At 31.9% G+C, this 12,734-nt stretch overlaps 1 protein-coding gene and 1 non-coding gene across 2 annotated transcripts; both read right to left on the bottom strand.

Annotated features, from left to right (window-relative positions):
- Window positions 1–3,314: 3,314 nt before the first annotated feature.
- LOC136977228 (actin-related protein 2-like) lies at window positions 3,315–12,617 on the bottom strand. The gene is made up of 8 exons (XM_067272699.1): window positions 12,475–12,617; window positions 9,873–9,983; window positions 9,547–9,762; window positions 4,865–4,937; window positions 4,453–4,589; window positions 4,226–4,375; window positions 3,872–4,150; window positions 3,315–3,798 (listed from the first exon to the last, which is right to left on the bottom strand). The coding sequence occupies exons 1-8, from the start codon at window positions 12,520–12,522 to the stop codon at window positions 3,616–3,618; spliced, it is 1,197 nt and encodes a 398-aa protein (XP_067128800.1). The 5' UTR covers window positions 12,523–12,617; the 3' UTR covers window positions 3,315–3,615.
- LOC136977257 (small nucleolar RNA SNORD61) lies at window positions 4,666–4,735 on the bottom strand. Its single transcript, XR_010881059.1, has one exon. It is a non-coding gene; the product is annotated as a small nucleolar RNA SNORD61 (small nucleolar RNA).
- Window positions 12,618–12,734: the final 117 nt, after the last annotated feature.

Genomic DNA, 12,734 nt, shown 5'->3' with positions numbered 1-12,734 from the left:
CGAGGACCCAAACTGAAAAGCTTTCACGACGAAGGCAATTTGCATGGTTCTCGAGAATTAACCAGAAAAAATTCAATACCGATAAAGTGAATATCAATACAGGAGTTTGTCAGAAACATTTCATTTTGGGTAAGCAATAACATTTGATTAATATTTATCAATAAATGATTAGATAAATTTTTGCATGAATATCATAAAGCGTGTACAAGCCGGTTGCATAAATCCCTCTGTTAATACCGACAAAATGAAGTTAAATAATTTTAACAACCGCAGATTTTAGTTTGTATAGATAATGATTATTCTATCTTTATTTTTCATCTTTCAGTTTGTTTTCTTAGTCTCCACTTGTCAGTAGATTTAATAATAAAGTGTTAAGCAAAGATAATCGCTTATCAGATGAAGAATTAGAAATGAATTTTGAACCAACTGTTTTTCGAGTCTAATTTACATAAATTGTGTGTGTATTTTTTATGATAAACTAATAATTTCATTATTCATTTACAAATAGCTAAGTTGGGTTATTTTGGTGAGCAACGTTAATTAACATTTCTTTACGATGTTATTACTTTTTATAGTCAAAAAGCAAATCAAATATTAATTTTGTTTAAAATAAATTTTATAAATTCTTGGAATCAAGTAGTTGTTTCGCTTGTGTGTGGACATGCACAATAGATTGAACGGAATATGCACGTGTAATTTTGAATGACACACAAGTCTTAACATAAGCACTTCTCCACTACAGTGAAGTGTGCTAAAAAGCACTGCCAACCTGTCAAATAACAAACCATGTGCAAGCTAAGCAAGCGGAAACTAGACCACAAACATGGCGAAGGGGCGAAGCAAACGTGCGTTTTATCACGTGATATACGACATTGAAACCTCTATAGGAGTAGACGGGTCGATAAATATCTGGATTTGTAATGTTCGATTGGACGTCCTGGAGAGGGGAGTATGATGAGTCCTGAATCCCAAAAGTCCGCAATAGTTATTTCGGAGTGGCCAAAGTCCGATAAAAATGGCGGAAAATCCAGAAGATAGGCGGGGTGAGCACACTTCAGAACGTGTAGGCAAACTCACTCGACCTTGTTACCCCTCTATTTTTATTTGGGGTTTCTTAATTCCCCCACTATGCTAATGACCAAATTTGGTAAGGTAATGCAAGGTGGTTGGTTCAATCTCCAATTTTTGTGAGACTTCCTTCGATGAGTAATTTTGATTGGATTGTGTCACCCAGAAAGGAAGTGTTATTGTGGGAAAATCTTGTGAATTTTTTCTGTTGAATTTTTTAATTTGGGCTTAAATAATTTTCTTTATTTTTAAACAAAAGTTAAGTAAGATTAAGATCGTCGAAATTGCAAAAAATACTAGCCCGGGTTCTCACATCATCACAAATCATATTATATTCTAAACCTCAAACCGTATATCCACTAATAATCAAGGAGATCAGATTCGAACCAGGATCATTTCTGAGAGGAGACAAAACAAGAACAATTTAATACTTTTTCATTAGTCTTTGAGATGATTCAACTGTTCGTCGTGGTTCGAGCTTTTCCAATATTTGTGGAATCCACGAGTTTACTGAAATAATTTGCAGTAGACGGATTCCCTAGTCCAGTGGCTATAGAATGAGCCGCCAACACTCAAATTCGCCTTGTGTGAGGTCCTCCTAGATTATCCGAGGAAGAAATCGGAGACCTTTGGAAGTCTTTCGGCCTATTTGAGAAACGACATTTCGCGTGGAACTCTGTTATTGTCTTCCAAATTCATTTCAGAAAATTTTTTCTAGTGATGTCGTCGAAACGTGGATAATGTGATATTACTCCATCGAGGAAGAAGTCAGAAGAAATTCATTAGAGATTTCACGGAGGTAGACCAATTTTCCAATTTTGTGAAAAATTTCCTTCTGTTTTTCTTCGTAGAATAAATTTCTCGGAAATTAATCCAGTCAGGTACAAAAATGAATTTTTCGGAGTTAGTCCATCTCGAATGTATTGGGCTCCGTTCATCATCCGACCGCCCCAATGTGAGCATGACCAAATCCGGGAGTTTTTTAGAATTCTCTTTGGCATGTGGACACTCGGAGAGTCTGGCCAAACCTATAATGGGTTTTATTATAGGTTCAGCGGGCGGAGGATGAGGAATGGGCCGCATCACACCCCGAAAAACTTCTGCAGTTTTTTCCGACCCAGGATCTCCCAGAGTGGTAAGCTGCTTCCTTAACCGCTGGTGTCTGACAATCACCCATAATGGGTTTGATACTCTCTTAATGCCTGCAGGGCAGAGAGTAAGAGTAAAGTCTCGAAAGTAGATCTTACAGTAAATTACGTTCGTGGGAAAATTATAATTTCCCGAATTACACCGGAAGCATATACACAAAAATATAGCATAAATTCTACTTGGCCAACCAGTGGCAGAGTGGATAAAATCACCGGACATTGGTCAAGCCACAGGTTCGCACCTTTCTAACAGGGTGGTCAGGTGGAATTTTCCAATTTTCTTCGTTTGTAAACACCTAAATAAAAGGTCAAGTTTCCCGTCCTCTCGGATGCATCCATCCCTTTGGCAATTTCCTGTGTTATTTTGCCGTTTCCCACCAAACCAAATCTAAAATATTTTCATAATGTGCCAAAAGACCAAAATTTACACTGAATTTTCTGCTAGTATCGTCAGTAATGTCGTTATAACTAACATTATTTTAATTAACTGCCATTTAAAGACAAATTATCACCCTTGTTTCATTTCATGTTATTTTAATATAGATATTCTATCCTTCATCCCTTACAGTCAGTGTTTTATAAAAGTATTAGTTGTATATTTTATCCTGTAAAACAATTATATTCTTTTATTGGCTTGGTGTTGCACAGTAAATTATACAGTAATTTATTTATTTGTGATTTAATTTGAATTTTCCAACTACATAGTAATAATTATTGATTCGCAAATCGCTTTTTATTTTGTGCAGTAGTGAGCAATGATTTTCAGTGGTCCTGAAAATATTCTGCACTTAAAGATTTGATATAGCTTCCTCTGGAAACTATTTCTTTATCTTTGCAATTTTCTCAATTTAATACATTTGCTTTCATGACAAACTATAGACTCCAAACAATCAACTAGAAAAACTTATTCAAAAATAATAACTGACACTGTGCATGTGACAGTCTATGATTAGTTTTATCCATTCACATGCTAGGTATGTAATATAAAATTTAAAAACTATACACAATCTCTTCCTGGAACTTTTCAAACACCTTGAAAACTTTTAATGTTCAGGTACTTTATTGTATTCTATTTTGTAAAAACATTTAAAATAAAGGTAGTAAATCAACAAAAGGAATGTTTAATGTGAAAAATACAAAATATTTTACATTTTGGAATGTTAATATCCATTAAATATGGCACTTATTAACAGTAATAATACAACAAGTTTTAGCATCAAAATTCTTTGGTTTCATTTCAGGTATAAATAATATCACATAGTTCAAAATATGTATTATATATTTCCTCTCAAAATAGAAAAATTGACAACTAACAATTTCATAAAAATCGATTGAAGAAATTGCATTTAAAAAAAAAAAAATAGAGACGAAGACTAGAATTATTTTAAATGTTAGACAATTAAAATGTACGATTGACGCCCGAGGGTCCCAGTTTTTCTAACACTTTAAATCCCTTCTCTTCGTATTCTTCTTTGGACATCCAGAAACTATCTCTGTCTTTGGCCGATTCTGCCAATACCGATCCCCCAATAAATACCATATCTTTTCTTCTTGGAGGATCCTCTATTCTTAGCCTAAATTTCTAATAAGAACACAAATTGTTACAGTAATAATAATTTATTATTATAATATTTAATTTAATTATTTCAACTCACTGCTAGTTTCTCGACATCTCCTTTCAGTACATTCTGAAGATACAATTGTTTCATTTCTCTCTCCAGTCGACTCGGGAGACCCGGATACATTGTACTTCCTCCGGAAAGAACTATGTGTTTGTATAGTTCCGATCTAATGTCTAAATCTGCGGATTGTATAGTGCTGAATAATAGTTCCGCAAGGCCTTGTCCTTCTATATTTATCAAATGGGGTTGAAAGAGGGCCTCGGGTGCTTCGAACCTCTCCCCGCCAACTTTTATTGTACGACCGTCTGGAAGCTTTGTAATTCACACCGAATTATAGTTTATATAAATGTTACAAATAAACAAAAAAAAAATTATTAAAATACTAACCACATAATTTTTTACGAGAAAAGTAGTTTCTGTAGCTAATTTTTGTTCTTGTTCCACATTATAACTAATATAACACAGTTTCTCTTTCATCATACGAACAGTTTCAAAATCTGCACTATGATTAAATGCATACCCTCGTGCCAACAACAACTATAGTATGACAAAAATTGCATTCTTGGATTATTACTATTTAAAATAAACTTTTATTAAGAACAATTAATATGTACCTTTATTAAATATTTAGTAATATCTCTGCCAGCAATATCTAATCTTTTTACAAGATGAGGCATAGTAAATCCCTCATAGATAGGATATATATGAGTCACTCCATCTCCTGAATCAACTACCACACCAGTTATTATTCCTAAAATTAAAGATTCTTGAATTATTTTTATATTACTATATATATATATAATTAATATAAATATTCAAATTATATTTCATTCAGTTCTTCTTAGAGGTAAATAAGCATCATTTAAAATGCTCAGAATAAAGAAATTTCATCATAATTTTCATAAAATTAACTTTTATTCTTTCGAATAATGCATTTCATATTAAAACAGATATTTTGGAAAAGTAAGTTTATAGTTATACATATATAGTAAAGTATATTAAGTAAATTTAGAGTTTAATAAATACCTTGTGCATATAATGTAAGAATTGCTTGAATAGATATGTATACGCCAGCAAACTGATAACGTTCAAACATCACCTGATTCAAAATTAAACAATTTATTTAGAATAGTTTTAAAAATTTTTCAAACATACTTAAATAATGGACAAAACGTGTGTGTAATTGCAGGTGTGTGCTATTTTCACACATTTTGCTTTCAGATTCGTCAATTATAACTTTAAATTATTAATTTTCTATTTCGAATAACTTAATTTGATTTAAAATATCAGGTGATCAAATGAAAGAATTTGCAAAAAGTAGCATAAGGAGTTTGATAATAGAGTTCATAACGTCTGGAAATCATCATCATACATCAAATTCTGAAGTGTATACTATTTAATTAATTTAAAGTACAGTAGAGCATCGATTATCCGACCCCCGATTAACCGACCGTGTTCTAGTCGGTAAATTCAAATGTCCGCTAGTGATGTGGCACGACAATATTTGGTTATGTCTTGGCTAATTAATATTATTTTTGTTAAATTTTTGCATTTTTTAGCTGGCAGCACTGGCTGGACCACAAAAGGGAGGCTAGTATTTAAACAAGGCTTAATTTTATTTAATGACACTATCCAATTGCTGGTTTTAAAACATGTGAAAGATTTAGCGGCAAAAAAACGAGTGTCAGTTGTGAAGCAAAAGAAAATTTTAGACTTTTTTCCTAATGATGTATAGGCCTACTTTATGAAAAATATGTAACCCGAATATACATTTTTTTGTTTTATATATTTCAATGTACTGTACAGTACAGTACTATATTTATTTTGTGCAAAATAAAGAAATAATTTTTTACGATACAATAGCAACGATTATTATTTTTAAAAAAAAACTTTTTGTTAGGCTTAACATCGTTAAAAATTCAACGCAAAGCGACGCACAACGGAGAAAAATTTCAACATGGGGTAGGTTAATAGTGATATACTAATATACTATGTTAATAATGTATTTTTTCATACTTTTCGGTTATCTGACTTTTCAGTTATCCGACCAACCCCAGTCCCCAAGTAAGTCAGATAATCGATGCTCTACTGCAGGGGTGGCCAACAAGTCGATCGCGAAGCCAATTTCGGTCGATCGCTTGCGATGTCTTGACTTAATGTGTTACACTTGTAACTGAACGCAACGCGTGAACGTAACCCGCAAAAACAATATGCATGCAGTTGTCTGGACTTGTAGAAAACATAGCCATTTAGCTTGAATATTTGGTACTGTCATACGGTAACTTCTTTTCTTTAGTATTAACATTATTATTATTATTATTAATCAATATTATTTATCCACGGTGACAACGTTGAGTTTCAATTTTTCATTTGTTTAAAATGTAAGTACCTGTTCTTTATGTTTTAAATTAAATTATGGCTTTTCTTACCTATCTATTTACTTGATAAGTGAGCGTTTTCGGCAACAGACCTCTATATTTTTGGATTTTTGGAAATACGTCAACCGAGAAAAATATCCCAGTATCACCAAATGTAGCAAATATATTAATTTTATTCTTGTTCTGGATCTTCATACCTGTGTGAATTGGCATTTTCATACTTAAAGTTAACGAAGACTAAACAACATTCTGTCCTGACTGATTCCTATACTGAAGACTCATTATTATCATCTTTGTCAGGATATACACCTAATTATGATTTTTTGGTTAGAGACATGTGAACTCAGTCCTCCCATTAATGTTAAGGTAATAAAATAAATTCTAAATCTGTCTTTATCTGTAGCTAATTTGAATTAATAAATATTGTTAATAATTACTCATGTTGTTTTGGACGTGAGTTTTTTGGCCCATTAAACAATTATGTTGCTTTTTACGTAGGTAGATATACAGGGTGTTCCAGTACGAGGTGGACTCCGGTGAATTATTGACAGATTAGCAAAAAATAAGTCTAAAAATCTTTCTTCCATGATAAATTATCCTGGCCCAAAAATATCTCGAAAGTGAAATCTTGTAATCAAATTATCAGCCATTCTGTGCCTTTTTGTAACAACTTTTTCATATTTACGAACAAATAGTACCACAACTTATACATTGCAATTGATAAAAAAATTAAATTATATTTTAAGTTACTAAAAATCTATCTTGAAAAAGTATCCAAAAATCGATTTTTTTAGGTTCCGCCTGTACGGAATGAACTCGCAGCTGCAAATATCAAAAGTTGGGTCTGGAAATTTATTTTCTTTATGAGCCTATATCTCGAAAACTTAGTAAGTGATTTAAAAACTAAAAAATAGTTTTGAACATATATTTTGCTTATCTGCCCATAGCTCGCGGGAGTGCACCTCATACTGAAACACATTGTATAAACATAGTATGTATTTCACACCTCCCCGCCCCACTTAAACTATGCCTATGACAACAAGTCGATCGCGACACATTTTTCAGATAGAAAGTAGATCTTAGGTACACAAAAGTTGGCCACCCCTGCTCTCTACTGTACTGTGATAATTGGGAAATGCCTTACACTTCAGAACTGGGAATCTTTGTAGTGGAAAGTTACACAGATGCATGTGCATACAAAAAATAAGTTGTTATAATTTTTGGTATTGTGAAAATATCCTAAATCACCCATGTCTACAAAGGTTTGTGTTTACAACTGTCTTAATTTTATATTAAGACAATTGTAAATGTTAACCTTGTTTACTCAGACTACCAATAAATGGTAGTCTGATGTCTGCATATAGAGAAAAAAAAATTATCTGAGGAGGAAACACCAAGACACATCAAATATGAAGCAAATTTAATAAATCTGTAGAGACTATTGTATAAGTCTATTCATATCAATATAATTATAGAAAAAAAAATTAAATTTCGGCCTTATAAAATAAGAGTTGTCAAACTTGTCCATGATTTATTTAGAGTTTCAAATGTTATCCTTTGAGTGAAGTCTTGAACACTTGTTTACTATGACATATTTATTATTTGCATAAACTGGACAGTAGAAAACCAGTCTTCATGCAATTTTTTGCAAGTTCTCTTTTCATTTGATCACCCAGTATGGTCTCATTAGAATTCTTTTAAGGTTTCTTATTTACTATTTTACTTTAAAAAAGACTATTTGAATGTCTTCTCTGGAACAGTACTCTAGAGCAGTGTTTCTCAAACTTTTTGGTCTGCAACCCCCCTTTTACACTTAAAAATTTCAAAGGACCCCCAAAGAATGACTATGTGTAGGAAAACGTCCCAGAGGGAGGGGGTTAAGTACCCTCTCATGGTCACTCCAGTGCTGCCAGCTAAAAATGCATACCAACTGAAATAATATTGGAGTAGCCCAAGACATAGCCAAATATTGCAGCGCCACAGCACTAGCAGAAATTTCAATTTGCCGACCGAAAAGCTTTCGGTTGATCAGTTTTCAGATAACGACGCTCTACTGTATTTCTAACTTGACTTGCCTACAGATGCAACACTGCTAGTGAACACCATTCCAAATGACAATGTCGTTCTATCACAGTTTAGGCTGAGAGTGGAACTCGGGGATTCCCCAATATCTCACAAAATGAATGAATATTAGGCTCGTATTAAAATATTTATATTGTTTTTATTATTTATATATGCAATTTATTTAAGTAAAAATTATTTTATATATTTTTTATTTCTATTATTTCTAAACATGAATCCATAGTTAATTTATAAAATATTTGAAAAAAAAAAATTGATCTGGCATCAATTTTTCAGCGACCTCCCCAAATATTTTTCGCAACTCCCACTTTGAGAATCACTGCTCTAGAGTACACATTCAAATTAGATAACTGAAAATTTAAAAAAATTGTAGTATTATATTTCAACAAGTGTTTTATTCTCTTCTGCCATTTAATGAATAATCATTTAAACAGAGTAAAATTTTACGACAGTAAATAAGTTCAGTAATTTTTTAAAAACAGTACACCCTTGCTAATCCAAACTTTATTTACTGCATATTTTATTGGAACAGATTATGTTATAAAGCCTATGAAATTTCTTGAAAAAAGTCATAGAAATATTATTAAATTTGTTGTTTTTTTAAACAGTACATAAGAACAATGAAAATTATTCACTGTATAAATAGAAAGGATGAGATGAAGATCATTTAACAAATTCAGAAATTATCTGGAACATTCCACAATTAACTAATGCTGATGAAGATGAAGCAAGAAAAAAAATCATTCTGAGAAACTCAAAAATGGAGATGCACTAGTAAGTTTTAGCATTTGAATTCAGGAGTCTGGTGATAACAAGATACTTATTCACTTACCTTTTATGGCAACTTTGTGACAAAGTGTTTGCCCTTAAATATTCTGTCCAAAAATAAAAGAAAAATCAGATTTTTTAAATACATAACTTGTAAAACACACTTCTTAAAAAATATATTATGAAATACTTCTGTGGAAATTCGAAAATAACGAATGCTAACACATAGGAATAATTTTTGGATTTATCTATGAAGTCACTTCTTACTAAGGGATATTTGTTGCAGTTATACATAAAAAAGGAAGTCGAAGATAATAAATAACATGAACTTTGGATTAGTGTAAACAACTCCATGCAAAAATTAGTTTGGATTAGTGAGAATGTACTATATATTAACATAAAATTAATCTATTTTATATCAACTGACAAGAAAGTTAAAAATTAGTCGAAATTTATACACATTTAAATCTAAAATCTCACTTCTATCATTTTCTCTCTGTTTGACGAAGGATTTAGGGGTGCTTCTGTTAGAAGTACTTTGCATTCTCTTGGATTAAGATTCATTTTACTTGGTCCAAATGTGTAATCCCAAACATGGCACATATCTTCCCAGTTTCTCACTATGCCATTTTCCATGGGATAGGTGATCTCCAACATGGATCGCAGTGCATTTGCTTCCTCACCAATCATCAAATCCTTTTGAAATATTTAATTTTAAGTTTTACAATAAAAAAAAAAAAAAAATCCTTTACATGTAACAGAACATAACAGAATTTTAAAAATTTCTCAAATTTTCCAATAATTACCTTAATTTCCAAATCTCCCACTTTATTTGTCGAACGCAAAACTGGCCGTCCGACAATCGACGGGAATGTGTACGTTGGAAAATTGGACCCGGCATAACCGCATTTTACAAACTGAAATAATAAACATATTAAATAAAATATTTTTTGAAAATAAATCACATAAATTTAAAATATTTGAATAATTAATAATAATTTATTATTAAAGTGAAATAGCAATTAAAACATTATCATATATTGAGGTAAATTAAGCATCAAGTTAGTCAAAACTCAACAAAGATATAAAAACTGAAAAATGAATTTCAGCAGAGTTTTAAGTCAATTTTGACTCAATATTAAAAATAGCAAGTCATGTGAAAATAAAAGACAATTTACACATTGAATGCAAGTGCAGATCTTGTAACAGTAACACAATATGGAATTTCCTAGGATTACTAGTGCATGTTTTAAAGTTTTTCAATTTGTTTTCCTTATATATATATATACACAGTGAAAATTTTGCTTGTGTCAATTCAAATTTTGTAATCATTGCATACCACTAATCTAGAGCAAACTATGGTTAACACACCCAAGCAATTTGCAACTTTGCAATGTAATTACTAGATCAAAGAATTATACAAAATTTCAAAATTCTCTATTGTCATCTGCTAAAGAAAATTGTTGCAAAAGTAGAGAAATCACAAGCAGATATGCCTAAATTAAGTTTGTTAGAATTATCGGTACTACAATGCCTGGAACTAAGTAAACATCTCATATTGTAAGAGACGTACCAGCAATAAAACTATTAGCACCACAATGTAATAAACTAGTGTTTTTATTTAGGATTTTCCCAAGACCTCAGTTTAACACATTCGTGTTCTCCCAAGGAGTATGTTATAACCATATTCAACCATAAGTTAACATTTTGTATTAGTTCGTTTTAAGGTCAAGCTACACACAACAGTGACCGTTTGGTGCAGTATTATCGATAAATATCACACACAACCAATCTACGACACTTGTATGATTGACAGAATACAGATCACGTGTCGTAGATGAAACTCTGATTGGCTATGTGTAATATTTATCAATGGTTACTGCACTGTGCCAGCACGTCACTGTTGTGTGTAACTCGGCCCTTATATTGGCAAATAACATAATTGACAATTTCATTTAGAATCATCGGTCAACGGGTAAGACGGCATTTTTCGTAGCACTTCAAACATTACTTCAGACACAGACCGGTTTACACCAGAACGGGATACAAATCTCGGCCATAGAAAATATTAGTAATACAACAGCTTTAACAAGTCGTCGTATTAAAATCAATTCACACTTACAATTTACACATAAACTATATCTACAATTTATTATTATTATTGTGTTGGGTTAAGTGAGATATACTCGGTTAACACCGGTGGCTGTGTACTATGCCGGACCAAAGTCAAGGCATAGTAACCAAAACAGAAATTAAAGAAGTGTATCAGTGTGTGTGTCTGTATTCAGGAATTTTCTCACAATATGACATGTATTCAATATAGTGGCCTTCTGTAGTGTGATGTATGTGTTTCTATTCAATTGTAATGTGCCCAGGCTTTTGTGTAGTGTGTGTGGTATGACGCCTGTAGAAGAGAGAACAACAGGTACAATAAGCACCCTATCCATCCTCCACAGATGCCTTATTTCCTGGGCGAGTTCTGTGTACTTGCTAATTTTTTCAGTGCATGCGTTTTGTATATTGTGAGTGTTTGGAATGGATATGTCTATAATGTATGTGATTTTATTGTGTTTGTCAATGAGTGTGATGTCTGGTCTGTTGTGGTAAATTGTTTTATCTGTGATTATGGCTCTGTCGTAGTACATTTTGTGCGTGTTGTTTTCCAATACTGTCTGTGGAATGTATTTGTAATATGGTTCGTGGATGTCTACTAATTTGTGTTTCCTTGCAAGCTCTTGGTGTATTATATTTGCTACTTGATTATGTTTATTATTATTATTATTACATATAACAGCACCAATACAGCACATACAATTTAAATGTGTGTCAGTTTATTTAACATATTCTTAAAAACTAACAACAAAATCTGTAATATAATCAACGAAAACATTAATTAAAAAGTTAAAAATGTAGTTGCGAAAAGAACTAAATTTCACTTAGAAATTTAGTCAACATTATTTCGGCAAACATTTAATATCGCTATCTTTACTACACAACCCCAGATCAAACATAGGGCTGCGTGAAAAGGATAGCATACGTATATTTATAGGTAAGTCAATAACGGATATAGGTAAAAAGTTACTTTCGGTCATCCACTTATATGTTTATATAAGCATAAAGTAACTTCTACCCAAATGCTTAACAAATAAAAGTGTAAATGAAAGTTTAATTTTCCTACAAAGAGAATTAGATAAGACAATTTTTAAACATATAAAGTCTCAATAATTCACATTTAGGCTCCATTTTGTACAATCTGAAAGAAAATATCCCTTATAGAGGAGGGTAACACACACCATACGTTTTTATAGGCGCTTCTTCAGAATACCACCTGTTATCCGCCTAAGATTTTGAGAACAGAAACCATTGTTACGTACATAAAATTAATAATTAAATGGTACGAAATCTCACCCCGGAACCGTTATCGCAAACGACGATTTTTCTTCCATTTCTGTCCATCTTTCTCGATTACTAACTCTTAACGCCCCCACGCCCCGGAAGTTACTTGCGCAATTTTAAAAATTGATAAATGTTCAGTTTCGGCCGTATTAATGCGGTGCAATTATACTTCCGTTATTAATAAATAATTATAAAGAAATAACTCCGATGTTTTAATCCGATTATTATTATTATTATTATTATTATTATTAACATAAAATATTTATTAAATT

The sequence above is a fragment of the Centruroides vittatus genome, unplaced genomic scaffold (genome assembly GCF_030686945.1).
Source record: "Centruroides vittatus isolate TY-2023 unplaced genomic scaffold, ASM3068694v2 contig_452, whole genome shotgun sequence".
Lineage (NCBI taxonomy): Eukaryota > Metazoa > Arthropoda > Arachnida > Scorpiones > Buthidae > Centruroides > Centruroides vittatus.
This window is presented reverse-complemented; position numbering and strand designations above follow the sequence as displayed.